We start from the raw sequence: 18,388 nt of genomic DNA on the forward strand, positions 1-18,388 counted from the left end.
CTGACTCTGTCTCTGGCCTTAATCAAAGGAGTGCTCTCCCCAGAAGAAACAAACTTATTCCCTGGCATGCAATAAAATCAAAATGGACACAGCCAACATTGTAATTCCGACTCGTTGCCATTAAGCGTTACGCCTCCTGGCGACTGGCGACCGGCGACAACTTGGCGTCAGCCCAAATGCCATAATGAGCCGCAGTTCAATTCAGGTTCGACGACCTTCTGCGCTGCACTATCACAGATCTATAGGGGAAAACTAAGAGTCGTGCAAATAAAAGCAAGACTGCACATTCTTTAACACAGATTTCAAGTGCCGATCCTCTCTTTTCGTTGGGTTTGTTACGGCAGTGCCTCCAAATTTGGCCTGAGCTTTCAGCGGCATTTAGCACTGATGCCAGCCAATGGAGCGATGAGTCGTCTCCGCTGACATGGAGTGTACTGCCATTTTGATGGCCATTTATGAAGCCACTGACTGGGTAAAAGCTGGTGGGCGGTCGCATTCCCACGCCGCTTAGGGCACACCCAGACAGAAATGGGAAAACCGTTTGAAGATTTCAAGGGGCCGGATAATTATTTACGCAAAAGCTGCAAAATTAATGCAGAACAATGGGCCGATGGAGTGATGTAGCGATGATGAGGGGTAAAAGCATTTCGCTGGATAGCGCTCCAAATACGCAACGTCGAGCGGAGGAGGGGCGGAGGCCGAAAGATTTATGGCGTTCGTCCAACTTTGGAATATCCCAAGCCAAAGCCACCGAAATGTGACCAAAAGCCGAGCGAAAAGAAAACATGTGCTCCGCGAGAGAGCAAGCACCGTTGGAGAGCAAGCCCCACAAGCGATCTCTCGCTCTCTCGCTGTGCCTCTCTCTTCTCTCTTCTCTCGCTATCTGTCTACCAGCGTCGCACCATAAATATGAGTCGCTGTGGCCAGGTAGCCTCAGTTCGTTTTTGAATACCACAACAGCAACCAAGTCTCAAAAAACTAAAAAAAAAAACGCGTAAAAGCCAACACCAGTGAACGCCAAACGAGTGTGGAAAATAAACTCAAGCCAAGACTTTAAATAAACTTAAATACAACCCAATTCCAAAATGCATTCGGAAACAGTTTGTGCCGCCTTCGCGCTGCTCGCCTGCCTCGCCCTCGTTGAAGCGGCCGTCTACAGCCAGCCCGCCATCTTTCATCCTGGTTAGTATTTGTGAAGGGGAAGGAGGAGGAAAGTCCGCAGTCCATTTACCAGCACTGTTTTGTAGCTTCAAGTTGTTTTCGTTTTGCAAATTATGCAAACTTTTCTGATAGATGTGAAAAATTCCATTTGTTTTTATGCTCCTCGAATCTTGTTTATGAAGTTTTCTAATTAAGTTCTCAATTAATTCTTACCCCATAAACGACCTCTGCCAGCCGTTGAGAAACAATAAAAAAGCAAAACAAAACAAAACATTGATAGGAGTTGTCAGGCGGGGGACTTCAGTGATTGATTTACGATACAAACGATACATGCGAGGTCTACCATTAGACACATTTTGAGGTATCAGTGTCCTACAGGCAAAAGATCTGAAACCCATCCAGACGTACGCCACTTTGACGTCAGAATTGTCTGATGGAATTTTGTCGGGCATGTGATTTATGGCAACAACTAATCCAATTCAATATTTGGCAGCATGCGTTGACGTCAACGTTTTGTTGGGGGGTATAAACAAAAGAAAACCATCGAACAACGCAAAAGCTGAGCAAAAACAAAAGCAGAAATTAAACGAAATTTTTCATATTGTTTGGCCCCCTTTTCGGCAACAGATACAGATACAGATACAGATACAAGAATGGAAGCAGATAGAGAGAGATACAGATATAGTTAGATACATACGCAGATATGAGTTTTCGGTTTTGGGTTTTTCGCATTTGCCAAAAATTAGCATAAGAAATGTGCTGATATTTGGTTATTATTCAAGAGATCATCGTGGCATCTCATTTGCATCGCTATGCGGATTTAAGTTAGAAAAATTATCACCAGAGTCGGATATGTTGTCTTTTCTTTTGGTGCTATCTATCCTCCGTCTGGGTTGAGTTGGTTATTCATACGTGAAGGTCGTGCGGCGGGAGTTTCGGGCATTTTGGTCCACAATCCACAATAAAAAATATACACATATTCGCGAGAAATTAGCGCCAGGCCCAGTTTAAAAATAGGCGATGAGTTCACGCGAGCCCCTCGATTAATTGCACAAATGGGAATGGGAAAGAGAAGGAGACGGAGAAGGAGCAGAAGTAAGAGGAGAATTGGTAAAATTAATGGCAAGTGCCATTAATCAAACTTATGTTTGTACCTTTCTATTTGGCAAATCAACAATTTCAGCCCCAGTGCCCAGCGGCCATTTGTTATAAATAAAAGTTCGAGTGCGAGTGCGAGTGCGGGTGCGGGTGCGAGTACGCTCCAGCATCATTGTCTGAGATTTAAAAATAAGTATGCCACAATCACGAGTTGCCTGCGGCATAGCTGATGTATTTATAACCCCCACAACTTCAGACTCCAACTCCACTTCATTGCGGCAATTTACTTGTCGAATGACTGTCAAGTTTGTGTCTTGAGTCTTACGTTCCGCACACTGTGGCACTCCATCTAGATTGCATTTAGATTCATGATTGGACGGGGGGAACAGTATTCCAATTTGTGTAGCCGGCATGCACCGAGATTTATAGGCACTTCCTCATAAACCGTAGCTGCGACAGCGCATAAATATTGTAAAATACAACAAAGAAGACCACTTCCGCTTTAAGTTTTAAGTTTTGCTTTTGCTAACCTTCCGCTTTTCTCTGTTGCAGCACATCCCGGCAAGTGCTACGACAAGTTCACCAGGCGAGCGATGCTGCCCGACAAGGAGTACAAGCCGAAGGGCATCTGCGCCAGCATGACGTGCAGCCTCGAGGCGCGGGAGATCAGCATCGAGACGTGCCCGTATGTCGAGGCACCCGGCTGCGAGGAGCTGCCCGCAGACGTCAACTGGAGCTTCCCCAAGTGCTGTCCGCAGTTCAAGTGCGTTGACTTTAAGACCGGCAAGGAGTTTGTCGTCTCGCTGTAGATACCAAGCATGCAGCATGCCCACCCCCTCTCCCTGTCAGTTGAAACTGAAACGTGATTTTACATGAAATGTATTCGTAGATGTTTAGTGTCTCTCTCTGTGTGTGTGTGTTTGTGTGTCTGCCTGATTTATGAGTGCGAATGATTCATCTAACGTTTTAATTTATTTATTGTAATTTGTACATAACCCCAACCCCAACCCCACCCCACCACCAAAACCCCCTGTCGGCATTGTCATGTTTTCACGTGTGAACAGAATTTTAGATGTTTTTTTCGTTTTGATTTATTCAAAAGTCCCCTGTATGCGATATTTGCAATTATGACTAACTTTAAACATAAATTGTTTAGTTTTTAAGTTTTAAATAAAATAAAAACAAAAACGTACACATAAATATTTGTTTGCTCTTGGATCGCTGGGTTCGGGGCAGTCATGTCCAAATTTGAACATTTTTCTGCTTGTTTGCGCTCTGTCCACACACACGACACACGAATTCCAGGCCCGCGTATTACGCGGACATCTGTTTTTGGACTGTGTCAACAAGAGACGACAGAGCAGAGAGTCAGTCTACTGACTCATCTGCGCGGCGTGCTTTCATTGGGTAAACATGGCACATTCCGGCACTTGAAACGCTCCAGAGGCGAGCACCAAATAAGAGCCAAGCAAAAGTTTATTGGCTCGGGGAGCAAGCTTCAATGGTTGTTGACTTTGCGACGCACCTGTTGGGAATATTAAGCTTCCCAATCGGAAATACACCAGTGTCGTATAACCATTGCTCGATTGGGCAGCATAAAGACTTTTTGAAATGCTTAAATTTGCCGCCTCAATTTAATATACAAAACCCAACACTTATTTCATACACTTTGGTATATTTCTGGTATTAACAATTATCGCACGAAACATGGCAAAACATATATCGATATGTCGGTCTACATTCCATCCCTATTGGGCGTTGCTAGTTGTTGGAAATTATTATTATTTTGGAATTTTTCCATTTAAATAGCTTAAAAACAGCACAGAATGCACTCATACGCGACTCTCGTTGCACTGCTGCTAGTAGCAGCATTGATTCACGAAGGTCTGTACACATCTGATTAACGAATAACAAGCAACCCGAGCCGAGCTCAGAGACGACCTAATAATGTGTTGTTTGTTGACAGGTGATGCCATTTGGTGCTACCGCTGCACCTCTGCCACGCCCGGCTGTGCCGAAAAGTTCAACTGGCGTGGAATTGGCTTTCTGGGCGAGCAATGCCCGGAGCCCAACGACATCTGCGTTAAGGTGACGGAACGGCGCGGCTGTAAGTGGCTCCAAGTTGGAACAAAAGTTTCATACTCATGTGGTTCTTCTTCGAATTTCAGCAAGGGAAACGATAACACGTGACTGCCTCAGTGCCCTTAGCTTCCGAACAGATATTCCCGCCGACAAATACGAAGGCTGCCGCCCGGCGGCAAAGGATGTGCGATTGGCCCACTACGTCAATCACACCATCAAGGAGCACGATGTCAAGCGGGACTTCTTCCCAGACACGACGTTCTGCTTCTGCTTCCTAGACCATCGCTGCAACGGCGCCAGTGGTCTGCAAATGTCCGCGGCCCTGGGCCTACTGGCCATGGCCATAACGCTACTGCTCGGCCGCTAGGCCCTCGACTGTGCTGCGTAGTTGGTACCCAAAGTGCCTTAAGCCCAATTAACGAAAGTTCAAGTAGAGCTCGAATCTCGTCTAGCCACATTCCGTCCCCACTTTTTGTACAACTTTTTGTATTACTTGTGTCTGTTTACTCACCTAATTAAATACATTTTACAACATTATAAACAGGCGTGAAGTCGTTGTCGCCGGAAGGAGTTGCAGCGTCTTGAATCTTGGGCCCTCTGTAGTCATAGCCCTCCACTTCGGGATGCTCTTTTATGTACTGGGCATAGACATCGGCCAGGCGCAGGCACTGTGGCACGGACAACTCAAAGGAACGCAGCGTATCCCGAACATCGGCTCGCTGGAAGAGCGTTTGCGTGGCCTCCTCGCGCCCATCGGGCGGAAGGAGAGTTCCGTAGCCGCGGCGACAGTATTTCTGGCGCATGCTAAATATGTGACGCATGACGCGCTCCACGAGCGAAAAGGGCAGCTGAGTCTTGGGCTGCTTCAGTGGCATGAGCTTGACCACGCCAACGTCCACTTGTGGCTTGGGAACGAACGCCTTGCCCGGTATTATGAACTTCATCACCGGCTCCGTCCAGATTTGGGACATTACCGAAAGCCGACAGCGCTGTTCGCTCCCCACCGGGGCGCAGATCCGTTCGGCCACCTCCTTCTGAAAGGTGAGCGTCATGCAGGTGTCGTTGCGACGGAAAGCGCCTCGGCGCGCGGCCAAGTCCGCGTACCAGTTGATTAGCAGACGCGTGGAGATGGAAAAAGGAAGGTTTCCGATGAGATGGATGCGCTGCGTGATCTCCGGAATATGCTGTTCGATGTTGAAGCGCAGAATGTCGTCGTAGTAGATGTCCACCTGCATGTCGAGCGGACTGGCACATTCGCGCAGCAGCTGCAGGGTTTCGCCAAATCGCCGATCCTTTTCAACAAGGATCAGCCGTTGGGGCTGACGACGCAGAATGGAGCGAGTGATGCCGCCAGGCCCCGGCCCGACCTCCAGCACAATGTCGCGCGGATCAATGCGTCCCGCCGACTTCACGATCTTGTCTGTGAGTCGCTCGTCCATCAGAAAGTTCTGACTGAGCTGCTTCATGGCCTGCAGCTTGTAAAGCTTCACCAGCTCCCGGATGGTGGGCAGCGGGGGCAGCCGCATGCCACTGTTCAAAACGCGTGCCGTGGCCTGAGACATCTTCACGAGGAAACACATTAGTTGGATACTGATCGCACTGCTCGTGGCGTGATGTATGCTACTTACATTGTTGTGCAACGATTTCAACGGTTTCTCCCAGTGTCTGTGTGTGTGTTTGTGTGTGTTGGTAAAATGAAACAAAACGCTTACGGACTAAATAATTAACAGTGTTTTGGGGGGGGCGACTTTTAGTTGGTGTTGACCTTCTTGGGCTCCTCAAAGTCGTCCAGGAATTTCTCCTGCTGCACCGAGAATATGGAGTAGCCGTAGATGGCAACGACGGAAAGTCCCAGAGCGCCGGCAGTCAATATATTGTTGCGGCGCACACGCTTCAACTTCTGCACGCGGTCCAGGTTCTGCTCCTCGATCAGTTTCATGAACTGCAACTGAGCCCTGTCCAATTTTGGTGCGTTTTCTCCGTACTTGATCTTAGGTTCTTGCTCAGAAGCCGACATTATTTACGTTTCAAAATAGTACAAATTTCTTTGCACTTTTTGTCTGGTTGAAAATTATGAAATCCAGTGTGACCGCGAAATTATCGATAATATACCCAAATAAACTTTTTTATTTTCAAAATATACCGTAAAATATACCGATGAAAAACAATACATTTATATTAAATAAAAACGTAACAAAACCATATTATTTCATTATTGGATATACTTTTTTTCCTTTCTGCGTAGTCCTTAAAATACAAAACATTATTTTCCTTTATATTCACCCTATTCACTATCGTCATCACTTTCAATTTCCATTGGATTAAGGAAACGCCGTTTTTGTTCGGGTTCGAACAAAATTTTTTCTCTCGTAAATTTCTGTCTGTAAATCCATTTTTAATTTTTCTTTTTATTCATGTTACTTTAAAAAAAATGATTCCACTATCAGAGTGAACTCTCACTGGACTAGGCAACCAACAACAATATATCGAGGCATTGCACTTAAGGGGTATACACACTAGGAAATTATCAGTTTGACGTTTTTCGACACTAATCGAAGATCAAGTGCTTGCTCGCCAAAATCAGGCTTGGCTTCTAAATCCTCTGAAATTTGAGTTTCGTTTCCTCTCATTATATTGAAAAAGGTACCCGATAATAATTGTCACAATATGGCGTTTTTTTGAGAGTACTCTATTCGATGCACAGAAACCATACCATTATAGTCTCTGATTCTCCTGAACTTGCGCTGACAAAGGAGAGCTCCATCGAACTTGCAACTAAAGATAAAAATTCGGACTTGGATGTGGAATTCACCAGTGCAGAGAAGAAAGCGGTTAAGGCGCTTGTGAAGGTGCAAGGCACGTCTAAGGATTATGAAATTTTCCCTGGGCCAACCGACTGTGCCTAACTAATATTATGGGCTATTTTCCGATATTAATTAAAATAAATTCTAAGCAGCCAAAGTTATTTCCACCTAGTCAAAAATTATTTAAAATTTTACATTGTTTTTCATCAACAGCAGAATCAAAAAACAGCTGACTGCATATTGTCTGGTCACACTATGCCGCCAACGAAGTCAAAAAATCGCTAACAAATAAGTTTATCCAAGTTTAATAATCTTAGTTGCTGTTCGAGATTTAATTCTATTAAAAATGAATAGAAAAGAACAGTCCCAGCTGACTGCCAGGTAACAGCATTTCCCCCAAAGCACTCTTCTGACGGTTTTCCACACCGCGCAGCCGTTAGTTACAGCTACATACATCGAAAGCTGCTATTTAGTTTTCCTCCTATTTCGTTCAACGAGCTGCCTGCCAGTTCACTTTTGTTGGTGGGCTCGAGTGCAACGCGAAACGTGCTGAGTTTTTCGAAGCAATTTGTGGGGCAGGCAGCAGACAAGACGCGTTCCAGGCCTTGTCAATTCTGTTGTGCAGAGTGCTATTTTTTTACAAACAGCCAGAGGTCTAGGCAATCTCAGATTGGGAGCAAAAGCAAAATCAATTACGCGCTATTACCAGCAGTCGAGTCAGGAGGTAATTGCGCCTCAAAGTGCGTACTGGCTACGGGGAAAACTTCTTTTTCCCCTCAGCTAAAAGTTCCATATTGTGATGTGTAATGAAAAGACTGCTAAAATGTAGGCAAGTCGTGAAGATGGATTTTAAAAATGCGGAAATGAAAGTAAAATTTGCTTGCGTGTTTTGAAACTACATACTTACATATGGATGTATGTACTCTGAAAATCTCATACCCATTAAACACAATAACAACAAAGCAAAGGCAAAACAAACGCGTAATAATGCAGAAATCAGCTGTGTACCCACGGACGAAGACAGAGATAGCAACAGCAAAACACACTCCACTTGAGCGCCCAACAGCCCCAAGCTTGCCCCCTCTCCATCAATGACAGACCCAACAGCTGGTCGCGCTCTCTCGCTCTCTTGCGCTCACTTTGCCTTCTTTTGATTTGCTTTTTCCGCCCGTTTGTTTTGTTTTGTTTTTTGTATTACACACTTTGCCCGAGAGACTGGAAGACGTTTTGAATACCCTGGGGAAACCTTTTACTGTTATTATTTTATGAAATATTGCCTGGAATCAATATTAAATTGTGAAATTCAACTTTGCAGCAAATCCAAACGCGTTTCGTTAACCGCCGTCCGATTAAACGTTACGAATACAATACAAATCTACACACAGGCATAAGCATAATCAGTGGAAGTGAAGCAATAAAGCAGCTTTAGCCACAGCTACTCCAGCGCAGTCCAGCAATTAGTGCAGCTATCAAATCAACAAAGAAACTCCGAATCCCAGACAAGCCGCTGAGATGGCGTTCATTTCGAAAGACTTCCGATCACCTGGAGAGGCCTGGGTGAAAACTGACGAGGGCTGGGAGCGCCTAAAGGTGCTCGAGTGCGGCGGCAAACGCAAGCGGTAAGTCCATTCAGATTTTGACAATGGATCTGTTGGGGGGACTGTTGGCTGTTCCACTTGTGAAACATACGCCACACAATCGACAATTTGCATTTGTAAACGTTTCACTATTATCTCTCGATAATGGATCAATAATACCTTATCTCGTGTATCATTTTACTGCAAATAAATAAGTGTGAGAATTAATATGGACATACAGAAATCTCTAATCAGAGAGATAGAGAGATGGCAAGCCCGAGGAACCAGCAAAACCCTTGACCAAAATGTAGTTTCGGCTTTCCAAAGAGTACTTTAAAATGAGATCCTGGCAATGGCCTACTTTTAGAACATTTACATACATTTCTTATCGGTGAAATTTGCCAATGACTTTGGGTATAGTATTAGTATTACCTTGAACCATTTGTGGCCAAATATGCCTAGTCTATGAATGTTTTTTAATGTCTATCCGCACTCCCTTTCAACCTTATTTCTCTACACAGTGTAGCTAAGTTTTTCTTCATCGCATTATGCCGCTCAAATTGTGCAAGGTTTACCAGTCGATTGTAGGCATTGTTTGAGCTGCTATTCAACACCGAAATATTTAAATCATTCGGTTTAATGGACCCGTGTGCATTGATTGGGTCCACTGCCCACTCGCGCCATTGGAAGCAGTTGCCCAAAGCAAAGCCTCGGATAATTGCTGCGGAACAAAAGCAACGCAGACCACTTCCCCCTTGGCTGTAGTAGTAGTTGGTAAATGCCCATGAATATTGAGAAATCTACCAAGCCTCTCTGTCGTTGTGATTTATATGATACGAGTAGTGGATCTTGATTTCCACACCGCACCCTTGAGTGCGTATTCGTGGCCACTTCTGGTCTAGAGATTGTCCATTGGCTGAGTCACAGCCAAATGACGGTGAAAGCAGCAACTAATGTCCGGCTACTGCTAGGTGCAACTGATATTTCCAGCGAGTCGTACAGTGCATATCTCGGACACTATTGATCGATTGCCCATTTGATTGATTGCCACTGTTTGCTCTGTCGGCAAGTGGTGCAAAAAGTTTTGTCTAATGCAAAGAGCAGGGTTTTATTGGAGGTACATCCTGCTTGGCTCCGAATGCGTATTCTTTCCTCGCAAAGCGAGGAATCGATTAGAGATGGGGCTAGTGGAAAGAGCATGGCAGAACCTTGAGCTTTTGGGTGGCACACCCTCTCTCGCTTTCGCCTAAACTTGACCGACTTTCACGCCTACCCACGTCTACACGTGCATGTGCATGGTGGTGTCATTCGGGGATTGGAGTTGCCAAGGCTGCCAGTAGTCCTGCGTTCTGCTATATATATAAATATGTACGTACATATGTATGTATGTACTACCCGCACTCTTATGCACTTCCAATGTATATGTATATTTTCCCACCTTTTGTTCTTCTTTGCTTCTAATTTTGGAAGTCATTCGAGTTTCTTGAAACTACATATAAATATTTACATGTGTATGTGTGTGCGTGCCCCTAGAAAAACTTGAGTGGCGCTGCTGCTGCTTCCGCATTTTCCTCCATTTACCAGCACTGTCGAGAGTGTGCCAAAAATAGTTTCACCCACCGCCGCCTTTGGGTTCGATGCGTTCTTTATGACTTGTCACAAATGCACTCCAAATCTATGACATTTTCCGCATGTGCGTGTGTGCTGCTGTTTCTGTTTCTGTTTCTAGTACTGATTTTGTCTTATTTTCTCACGTCCGACCGCACGCTTATCTCAACGACTGGGAGGTCAAATCCCTTTTGGGGTTTCGTAAAGCTCTAATCAGCGTGTGCTCTTTTCTACGTGGATGCTTGAAAGCAAAGCTGGTGCGCAACAGGCCGCTGGACGCGGGCTCTCGCACTGATTGGGTTGTGGAACGCATTGTGTCCGTGCTGGATTCCATTTGCTCATCGATAGTGCGCTATTGGGAAGTGGAGCATGACCATGGCTTGCACACGTAAGACGGATAGGCAAGTGCGTTTTCCCCCAAGCTTAGAGCATTCCCAGGAAAAGAAGAGATCTCAACATTTTGTGAGCGTTTCATAACCGTGTTAATCACTCGTCTCGGGCATTACTCAACGCCTGTCTTTCTTTCCTTCTTTCATTTGTGTCTTTCTTTTTGGCCAATTAAAAATGCAATGCTCAATGCACGGCACTGGCACTGGCACTGGCACTCGCACTGAGCTGAATCCATTAGATAATGCCTGAAAATATAATAATTAGAAATTCCAAATTGCCTGTAAAAGCAAATCCAAAGTGCCTACGCGGACGTGCCAGCTCGGACCCACTTTCACTGCACTGCACACTCTTCGTTGAACATCTGCGAACAGATCATCGAAATGGATCGGATCGGAACGGAACGCCTTTGCTCTTGTTTTTGCCTTTCGATCGGCTTTGCTTTACTTTTCTTTTGGTTTCTGTTCATTTTTCATACTTTTTACCAACTCGTGAGGGTGAACAGATCGACATTAGGCATCATTTTTCACTGGTTTTTTATACACTTATTTATTACATGCCAGAGTATATATTTATGTACTTGTCTTTATTTACATATTTACGAAGCTGATTCATGGACTTGAACTTGAGAGTATAATAAATGCCACAGCACTATCATTTCAGTTATGATGTTTTATTTCTATAAATCGATTTGCATGGTCTCAGTTTTACCATAGATGCAAGTGCCAACCCCATCTACATCTCCATTTAGAGTTCCACAGAATTATCTAATTTTGCAACCAAAAGTTTCCACTCAATTCCCAATGGGCACCATGCTGCATCTATGTGTGTATCTCTCTCTGTGATCTGTGATCTGTGATCTCTCCGAATTCTTCTAAATTTAGACGCAAAGTTGAGCACAGCTCACGGTGCTCTCTCCTTCCTCTGCTGGCTGTTGTTCAGCTCCATTCCCAATTATTTATGTCGAAAAAGGTCACAAACTTAAAAATAGACAAAAAGCGATTTGCCTGTCACGGCCCTGCTGCTGCACTTCTTTTCATTTGTTTAATTCGCTTGGAGAAAAGGTAAACGAACGCTCGATGGTGACGTCGTTGAGTGATTTATGTGAATCACGTGGTCGACGGCCCCAGCCGGCGCGGCACGGTCTGATGCCTGGGGACTGACTCTTGTACATACATACATATGTGCCCCGTGGGCTGGTCCGGAGTCAGAGGCAGAGTTGGAGTCACTGGCTGGCTGCACAAGACCTGCAATTTCATTGTTTCGCCCGCTATTTTTATACGAATCCGCAGATAATTGCGCGTTCATCTAAACACTGCAACTGCGACTGTCAGTCCTGAACGAAATAAAAAATAATCAAAAAAAAATCAGACACACACTCTGATTGCAATAATAAAATTGAGGTCTAGGCGTGCCATTTCTTTGTCTGCGATTACCAACCCAATACGAACTTTCAATTTGAGTATCTCTGGTGTCACATCTACAAGATAAGGCTCAAGTTTATAGGAAAATTAACTGCTAAATATTCCCTGTGGATAGGCAAACATTATGTGGAAATTGTAAATCTATAAAGATTGAAAAGTAATGCAACCCAAGAGTAAGTCCAAAACATTTTTAACATACATTCCTCGGAGATAAATATGTACATATCATTTGTACATATTCGTATGTGAGTGATTTGGCCAATAAAAGCGTTGACCTACTTGCTACGCCAGGGTCCAGGGCAGGCGGCAAGCGCTCGACTCCCTCGGCGTGAGCCAAAAGCTTTCGCCAGTTTCGTTCTACTTTCGTCTACTTTTCTTTGACTGTGTTGTGTCCCTGTCCCCTGTCCCTGTCTCTGTCTCTGTCTCTGTACCGTTGCCCCCTCTGAGCACTTTTCCAACACTTTGCGCATCTCCGGTTGCCATGCTTTGGCTTTGTGGTCCGTCCAGTGGGACTTTCGAGTGGATTACAACTGATTACGCAGCGTGCCTAATCCCAGCTGCAGTCCACAGCTGATGCAGGATTTAATTTACTCTCCACCGCAAGGACACCAGCGAGGCAGCGAGTCACCCAGTAATCGATTCGAGCTGTGGATCGATGCGCCTTGACCATTTATGGTGCCACCGTCCGACGAGGACGTGTCGTGGCCTGTCATGTCCTTGGTAGCCACACAAAATTGTTTTTGATTTCCCTCCAAACTGGGTCAGAGTTTCAGCTGGTCCCTGCCACAGCTGCACTTTGTCTAATTGAAGCTCCCCCCACCCCGATAATTGCCGTTCTTATCGCAGGTTTTTATTCGTTGGCAAAACTTCAACTTTGTTGAATTTCAAGGCCGAATCGATAGCGGAATGAGAGTTCATTCAATGCTTTATCTACAGAGAGTGAGTGGGTTCAATATAAATGTATAGCTAGTCAAAGAAACATATACATTTTCATGTTCAAAACCAATTCCCGCCCACCATTTATCTCTTGCATTTCCTTCTGCAAAATACATAATTATCCTCCAAATCGAATGTACAAATCCCACAAATTATGCGACCCCCAGCAGTTGTAAATATCGTTAAAAACTTGACACACGGCTGGGGGTTTCCTCTTTGCCGATTTAATAACCGGGTCGACTAAGTGATTCGACACATCGAATCGAGTCCCACAGATGCTGGGAAACGGCGCCAGCTTCCGCCTCTTGAAAAGCGTCTAACGCGTGTAAAGCACAAACAGAAAACAGACAAAAATGACCAAAAACATATCCAAAGCAACTGGCCAAACAGGTTGTCCTCGGACCGAGACATGGGGCAGGGGACAGCGACAGACACGAACACTTCCGAAATGTTGCATTGACAATGGACAATGGACAATATCTTGTTGCAGGCACAACTCGGAGGGTAGCAGCTACCAGATGCTGGCCAGCGATAGCCAGGATGAGGAGGAGGAGGGTGCCATCATGCCACCGCATTATCACATCACGATCCGCTGCACGCGGGAGATCGCCGGCTTCAACGGACTGAGCGAGGCGGTGAAGCGCCTTGACTTCCGGCGATCGGTGCGAGATCGGAAGCGCTTCCATTACATCTGTGCATTCCTGCTGCTGGTCTCCAACAAGGGCATCGCCAGTCTGCCGGGCAGTGCGCAGCGACAGCTGCTCCAAATGGTCGAGGAGGTGGCCTCGCATGGTGAGTCCTCCATGGATGATTCGTGCGCGATCCGTCTTAATCCTCGCTCCTCTCTTTTGCAGTCAATGATAGTCAGCAGCATCCGAATGTGCTGCGGGGGCTTGCGCTGAAGCTTGAGCAGATTGTCAACCAGGAGAACCAGAAGTGCTGGGGCAAGCCGTTGGGCAGCACCTACCTCTGGAAGGAGCACATGGCCACAATCAAGCGCATACAGCGCGTGGCCAGCCAGATCGAGATACGAGAGGTGAGAGCGAGCTACGAACTTACCATGAAAACTATTTTTCATCTCTTATTCCTTACGCATTATCTTTGCAGCCCGATCCAAAGGCCAAGCCCAAGCTGCACGAGCTGCCGGAGGAGTGCGTGCGAGAGATTATTCTGTGCATCGCCGATCATCGGGATCTGGAGTCGGCCGCCAAGGCCTGGGACACCATGGCCAAGCTAGTGTCGGAGCAGCGCATCTGGCGCGAGCTGACGCGCTTCCACTTCAATCAGCGGCAGATCCACGCCATCCTGGACCTGGACAAGTTCAAGCAGATGGGCGAGATCAAAGACTGGAAGCAGATCTACCACCAGCTGCGACGCACGTATGGCGTCAACGATGACTACCAGTTCGCCGAGGTGCTGGCTCTGTGCCGCTCCTGCTGCTGCCTCTTCTGGCCCTCCGACGGACATCCCTGCATTGTCGACCAGAGCCCAGACTACAAACAGCGCCTGGAGGAGGCGGGCGGACAGCTGGCTCTAGCCCAGCCCGTGCCGCCGGCACAGTTCTTAAAGTATTTCTCATTGTAAGCGACATTGTAAGCGGGTTGGGTACGAGTATATGCGGTGCAGTTTCGGGTGCGTTGGAGCAGTGACCAAGGGAGAGAGAGTAAGAGATAGCAGGAGATATTTTTATGGAGAGCAATCGATAATTGTACTGGAAACCCCCACAGCTAAGTTGTTGTTGGCTGCGTATGAGAGTTTTTATGTGCGTGTTAAAGTTTTAACCCTGGACAGAGGAGGAGAAGGAGGAGCAGCGAAAAGAAAGCAGAAAGTGATACAGAAAATCCCTAATCTAAAACTACCTACAGCCTCGTTTCGAGACAGTTCCCCCAACAGTCATTATTGTGGAGAGACAGTCCCAGTGTGATCAGTGTTCAAATGATCCTGTGATCTATGATCGGGAATTGCTTATTAGTAGAACTTCTTTCTATGACAAATGGCCAAATGAACTGCCACAAACACGACAGCTACAGCGAGTGCGAAAGCAACAGCGATTATATTTTCAAAATGGAATGAAGCCAAGCCAAGAAGCGAGTACTAAATACTGAGAGACTATTTTTTAAATAGCAGTACGCAAGCGTACACAATACGAGTGTAAAGTAGAATAATAATTGCTATAAATCTGTTCATTTTTATGCAATTTTGATCAATCTATTTTAGGGTTTAAGTGTAGTTTCTTTTAACAGCTGCTTTTGGTGCTAAATCTTGTTATAAGTTGCAATCAAATCCAAATCAAATCAAATCAGCCTGCCCCAACCAATTCAATCCAATTCGTTACGACTTGTAGAGAGTTCCTCCAGCGTCGAGGAGCTAGAAGAGAAGGAGAAAAAAAAACCATGTGATGTTGCAAGGAAGCAAAGCTAGAAACGAATACACCTACCTAAACGATAACAACAAAAAAACAAACAAATCTCCAAGCGATATGCCGTCAGCAATGCTATACGTACATTAACATTAACATATACATATACAAATATATATAGATACATACATATATATATAAATATTAGAGATCCTCGCCAGCTAAGTGTAAGAAGTCTCAGATCAGCATGTAGAAAATCCCCAAGAGAGAGTAAAAGAACAATTGTTAGCCCTCCCAATCAACACACCACTCTCTCTGAGCAGCAACGAATAATGTTGATTGTGTACTATATGTAGATACAGCCAGGCCCCCCCCCCCCCCAATCCAGGCGTGGGTGAGTGTTGTTCCGATGTCCCCGATTATCTATTGTTACTATTACCAGTGTAAGTACGAAAGTTTTAGCATTCTAATGCTTTTGTTTGCCACCATTTCTATGGGCAAAACAAATCTCTTATTTTACGTTATAAAATAAAGTCTAAACTATCTGTGGATCAATGCAAATGCAATGTTTGTCTTTCTATAGCTAAAGGAAGTTAAACTTTCCTGCATAAGCTTTGAGGGTAAAAGGCACAGCTCCAAGGCTTTGGCTCTATCGACCAAACAATCCGTTGCGTTGCCTTGAATACCTCCAGCTATCTTGAGGCAAAGGCAATCCCAGTTCCAGTCATTTGTCGTGGCTGCAAAAAAAGAGCGAAAAGTGTTGGTTAAAAATGGATTTTATATTCAAAAAGGAACGACGTTCCTTTGGGGCACGCGTGCACTTTGAGGACAAGGATGAGGTGGTGTTCAGCGAGAACTCCAATCCGGAGCTTGTGAAGAGTTTCATACTGAAGAATCCGGTGGACAGGGTTACACAATATGCGGGCCAGACCTCGCTGAGCGTGGCCAATACGGAGCGGGCCACGTACAAGAGCACCGGGATAACGCACAATGAGGGCGGCTGGCCGAAGGACGTCAACATGCACGACCCAGAGCAGACGGTGCGCTACAAGCGCAAGATCGAAAAGGACGAGAACTACATCACGCAGGTGATGAACCTGACCAAGCCCATGGAGCACTACATACACCAGAATAACGCAGTGAACATCTACGAGAATTACTTTGAGAACTTGGACCCAGCACCGCTGCCGGAGCCGTGCAAGTCGCGCACTGTCAATGTCTACCGCGATCCGAATCCCATCAAGGTGCCGGTGAAGCATCTGTCTTGGTCACCGGATGGCGGCATTAAGATGGCTGCGTCCCACTGTGACATGAAGTTTCAGGGCGAAAAGATCGGACAGAAGTGCAACTCGTACATTTGGGAGGTGGAAAATCCCAACGAGCCCTTCCTGACGCTGGAGCCAAAGGTTCCCTGCGTGTGTCTCGAGTACAACCAGAAGGATCCGACCAGCCTGGTCAGTGGAATGTACAACGGCCAGGTGGCGGCCTGGGACACGCGGCACGGCAAGCATCCGGTGATGATTAGCGAGCGAGAGGTGTGCCATCGCGATCCGGTCAACTCAGTGCTGTGGAACAACTCGAAGAGTGGCACCGAATTCTTCTCCGGCGGCTCCGATGGTCAGGTGTTGTGGTGGGACACACGGAAGCTCAGCGAGCCCCTCGATCGGCTGCTCATGGATCCAGTGAAAAGCGACGAACAGGATCTGTCGCGGTCCTACGGCATCTCGGTGTTGGAGTACGAGACCACGATACCCACGAGATTCATGGCGGGCACCGAAATGGGCATGTTGTTCTCGTGCAATCGCAAGGGCAAAACGCCCACAGAGAAGATCCAAATAAGGGTAAGTGTGAGCCATCACAGTGGGGGTTCAGCTCTGAGTAAGTAGTTTTGTCACTGCAGATGATGTGCCACTTGGGACCCGTGTATGCCATCACCCGGAATCCGGCATTTGTGAAGAACTTCCTCACGGTGGGCGATTGGTGTGCGCGTATCTGGTCCGAGGACTGCCGCGAGAGTTCGATTATTTGGACCAAGAGCAGTAGCTCCATGCTCACCGATGGTGCCTGGAGCTATACAAAGTGAGATGCTACCCAAGCACGTTATGTGCGGGCCGATTCTTATTCTCCATGCCATTTCCAGGGTATCGCAGTTCTTCATTACACGCATGGACGGTGTGCTGGACACGTGGGATCTGCTGCAGCAGCAAAACGAGCCAATTCTGACTGTGAAGGTGTGCGATGAGCCGCTCTACTGTGTGCGGACCAACGAGAATGGAAAATTCGTCAGTTGTGGCAGCAAACTGGGCGCCACGTTCCTAATCGAGGTCTCCGACAATATGGTTATGTCGGCCAAGAACGACAAACCTCTGCTGACAGCGGTAGGAACTAGCTTCCAACCATCTAGCTACATCCAAATTTTAATTATTTACTTGTACAGATGTTCGAGCGGGAGAACCGTCGCGAGAAAATCCTGGAGGCCAAGTCGCGGGAGAGCAAGCTGAAAGTGAAGGCAAACCATGGTCAGGATCAGGCAGACATTACTATGCTCAATGGAAAGATCAATATGGCACCCTTTGCCAGTGCCTGCGAGCAGGCGGCCAGTGAATACTTTGCCGCTGTGGAACAGGAACGTTTGCGACGGCTGCCCGGTGGAAAGCGTAGGTGAACAAAGCAGCTTCGCCCGCTCAATGGTTATGGAATTTTCACTAATTTATCTTACATTTCCTTTACCTTTCAGAGGATGCGGAGGAGGCTGATGTGTCGGAAGCGGAAAGCTCAAAGCTATAAATGTAAACCACTTTAAATATATCCATTGAAACACACACAAATGTGGTTCAATTATTTAAATCATATCGGCAAAATGGTAGAAAATAAGTGTTGGACAAGACCAGCTGATGCAACGGTTCTTTCGCCCACGAGCTGAGTCAGTTCAAAGTTATGTTCCAAAAATTA

At 46.2% G+C, this 18,388-nt stretch overlaps 6 protein-coding genes across 10 annotated transcripts in view; 4 read left to right on the top strand and 2 right to left on the bottom strand.

The window, feature by feature from the left end:
• LOC117580083 (F-box only protein 32) overlaps window positions 1–16,002 on the top strand; it is a 22,821-nt gene extending 6,819 nt beyond the window's left edge. Inside the window, exons 2-6 of one of the 4 annotated variants that reach the window (XM_034266332.1) lie at window positions 7,793–7,931; window positions 8,461–8,764; window positions 13,568–13,869; window positions 13,932–14,113; window positions 14,185–16,002. In XM_034266332.1, the coding sequence (XP_034122223.1) occupies window positions 8,658–8,764; window positions 13,568–13,869; window positions 13,932–14,113; window positions 14,185–14,661 (1,068 nt within the window). In that variant the 5' untranslated portion in view covers window positions 7,793–7,931; window positions 8,461–8,657 and the 3' untranslated portion in view covers window positions 14,662–16,002. Of the gene's footprint in view, window positions 1–7,423; window positions 7,527–7,649; window positions 7,932–8,460; window positions 8,765–13,567; window positions 13,870–13,931; window positions 14,114–14,184 lie in introns of those variants that run through there. The other 3 variants (XM_034266335.1, XM_034266334.1, XM_034266333.1) reach the window with 3 other exon arrangements.
• Window positions 953–3,446, top strand: LOC117580089. Its single transcript, XM_034266342.1, has 2 exons — window positions 953–1,182; window positions 2,812–3,446. The coding sequence occupies exons 1-2, from the start codon at window positions 1,086–1,088 to the stop codon at window positions 3,066–3,068; spliced, it is 354 nt and encodes a 117-aa protein (XP_034122233.1). The 5' UTR covers window positions 953–1,085; the 3' UTR covers window positions 3,069–3,446.
• LOC117580088 lies at window positions 4,001–4,882 on the top strand. The gene is made up of 3 exons (XM_034266341.1): window positions 4,001–4,143; window positions 4,226–4,366; window positions 4,428–4,882. The coding sequence occupies exons 1-3, from the start codon at window positions 4,086–4,088 to the stop codon at window positions 4,706–4,708; spliced, it is 480 nt and encodes a 159-aa protein (XP_034122232.1). The 5' UTR covers window positions 4,001–4,085; the 3' UTR covers window positions 4,709–4,882.
• LOC117580084 (dimethyladenosine transferase 1, mitochondrial) lies at window positions 4,823–5,903 on the bottom strand. Its single transcript, XM_034266337.1, has one exon. The coding sequence runs from the start codon at window positions 5,901–5,903 to the stop codon at window positions 4,857–4,859; it is 1,047 nt and encodes a 348-aa protein (XP_034122228.1). The 3' UTR covers window positions 4,823–4,856.
• Window positions 5,970–6,435, bottom strand: LOC117580090 (cytochrome c oxidase assembly factor 3, mitochondrial). The gene has a single exon (XM_034266343.1). It carries the CDS (start codon window positions 6,356–6,358, stop codon window positions 6,092–6,094), a length of 267 nt encoding a protein of 88 aa, XP_034122234.1. The 5' UTR covers window positions 6,359–6,435; the 3' UTR covers window positions 5,970–6,091.
• Window positions 16,003–16,030: 28 nt separating the features above from the next.
• Window positions 16,031–18,255, top strand: LOC117580079 (dynein intermediate chain 3, ciliary). 2 transcript variants are annotated; one of them, XM_034266326.1, is made up of 5 exons: window positions 16,031–17,277; window positions 17,337–17,515; window positions 17,577–17,814; window positions 17,874–18,097; window positions 18,174–18,255. In XM_034266326.1, exons 1-5 carry the CDS (start codon window positions 16,207–16,209, stop codon window positions 18,190–18,192), a joined length of 1,731 nt encoding a protein of 576 aa, XP_034122217.1. In that variant the 5' UTR covers window positions 16,031–16,206; the 3' UTR covers window positions 18,193–18,255. The 2 variants fall into 2 exon arrangements, with proteins under 2 accessions (XP_034122217.1, XP_034122216.1); XM_034266325.1 differs by having other exon boundaries at window positions 17,874–18,093; window positions 18,174–18,245.
• The last annotated feature ends 133 nt before the right edge of the window (window positions 18,256–18,388 follow it).

This window comes from Drosophila guanche, unplaced genomic scaffold (genome assembly GCF_900245975.1).
Source record: "Drosophila guanche unplaced genomic scaffold, DGUA_6, whole genome shotgun sequence".
In the NCBI taxonomy this organism is placed as follows: Eukaryota; Metazoa; Arthropoda; class Insecta; order Diptera; family Drosophilidae; genus Drosophila; species Drosophila guanche.

Coding starts and splice junctions, on each gene's coding strand:
- LOC117580089 (XM_034266342.1), top strand. CDS start 1,086: ATGCATTCGGAAACAGTTTGTGCCGCCTTCGCGCTGCTCGCCTGCCTC. Junction 1,183..2,811: donor GCCCGCCATCTTTCATCCTG/GTTAGTATTTGT, acceptor TCTCTGTTGCAG/CACATCCCGGCAAGTGCTAC.
- LOC117580088 (XM_034266341.1), top strand. CDS start 4,086: ATGCACTCATACGCGACTCTCGTTGCACTGCTGCTAGTAGCAGCATTG. Junction 4,144..4,225: donor AGCAGCATTGATTCACGAAG/GTCTGTACACAT, acceptor GTTTGTTGACAG/GTGATGCCATTTGGTGCTAC. Junction 4,367..4,427: donor GGTGACGGAACGGCGCGGCT/GTAAGTGGCTCC, acceptor TTCGAATTTCAG/CAAGGGAAACGATAACACGT.
- LOC117580084 (XM_034266337.1), bottom strand. CDS start 5,903: ATGTCTCAGGCCACGGCACGCGTTTTGAACAGTGGCATGCGGCTGCCC.
- LOC117580090 (XM_034266343.1), bottom strand. CDS start 6,358: ATGTCGGCTTCTGAGCAAGAACCTAAGATCAAGTACGGAGAAAACGCA.
- LOC117580079 (XM_034266325.1), top strand. CDS start 16,207: ATGGATTTTATATTCAAAAAGGAACGACGTTCCTTTGGGGCACGCGTG. Junction 17,278..17,336: donor CAGAGAAGATCCAAATAAGG/GTAAGTGTGAGC, acceptor TTGTCACTGCAG/ATGATGTGCCACTTGGGACC. Junction 17,815..17,873: donor ACAAACCTCTGCTGACAGCG/GTAGGAACTAGC, acceptor TTACTTGTACAG/ATGTTCGAGCGGGAGAACCG.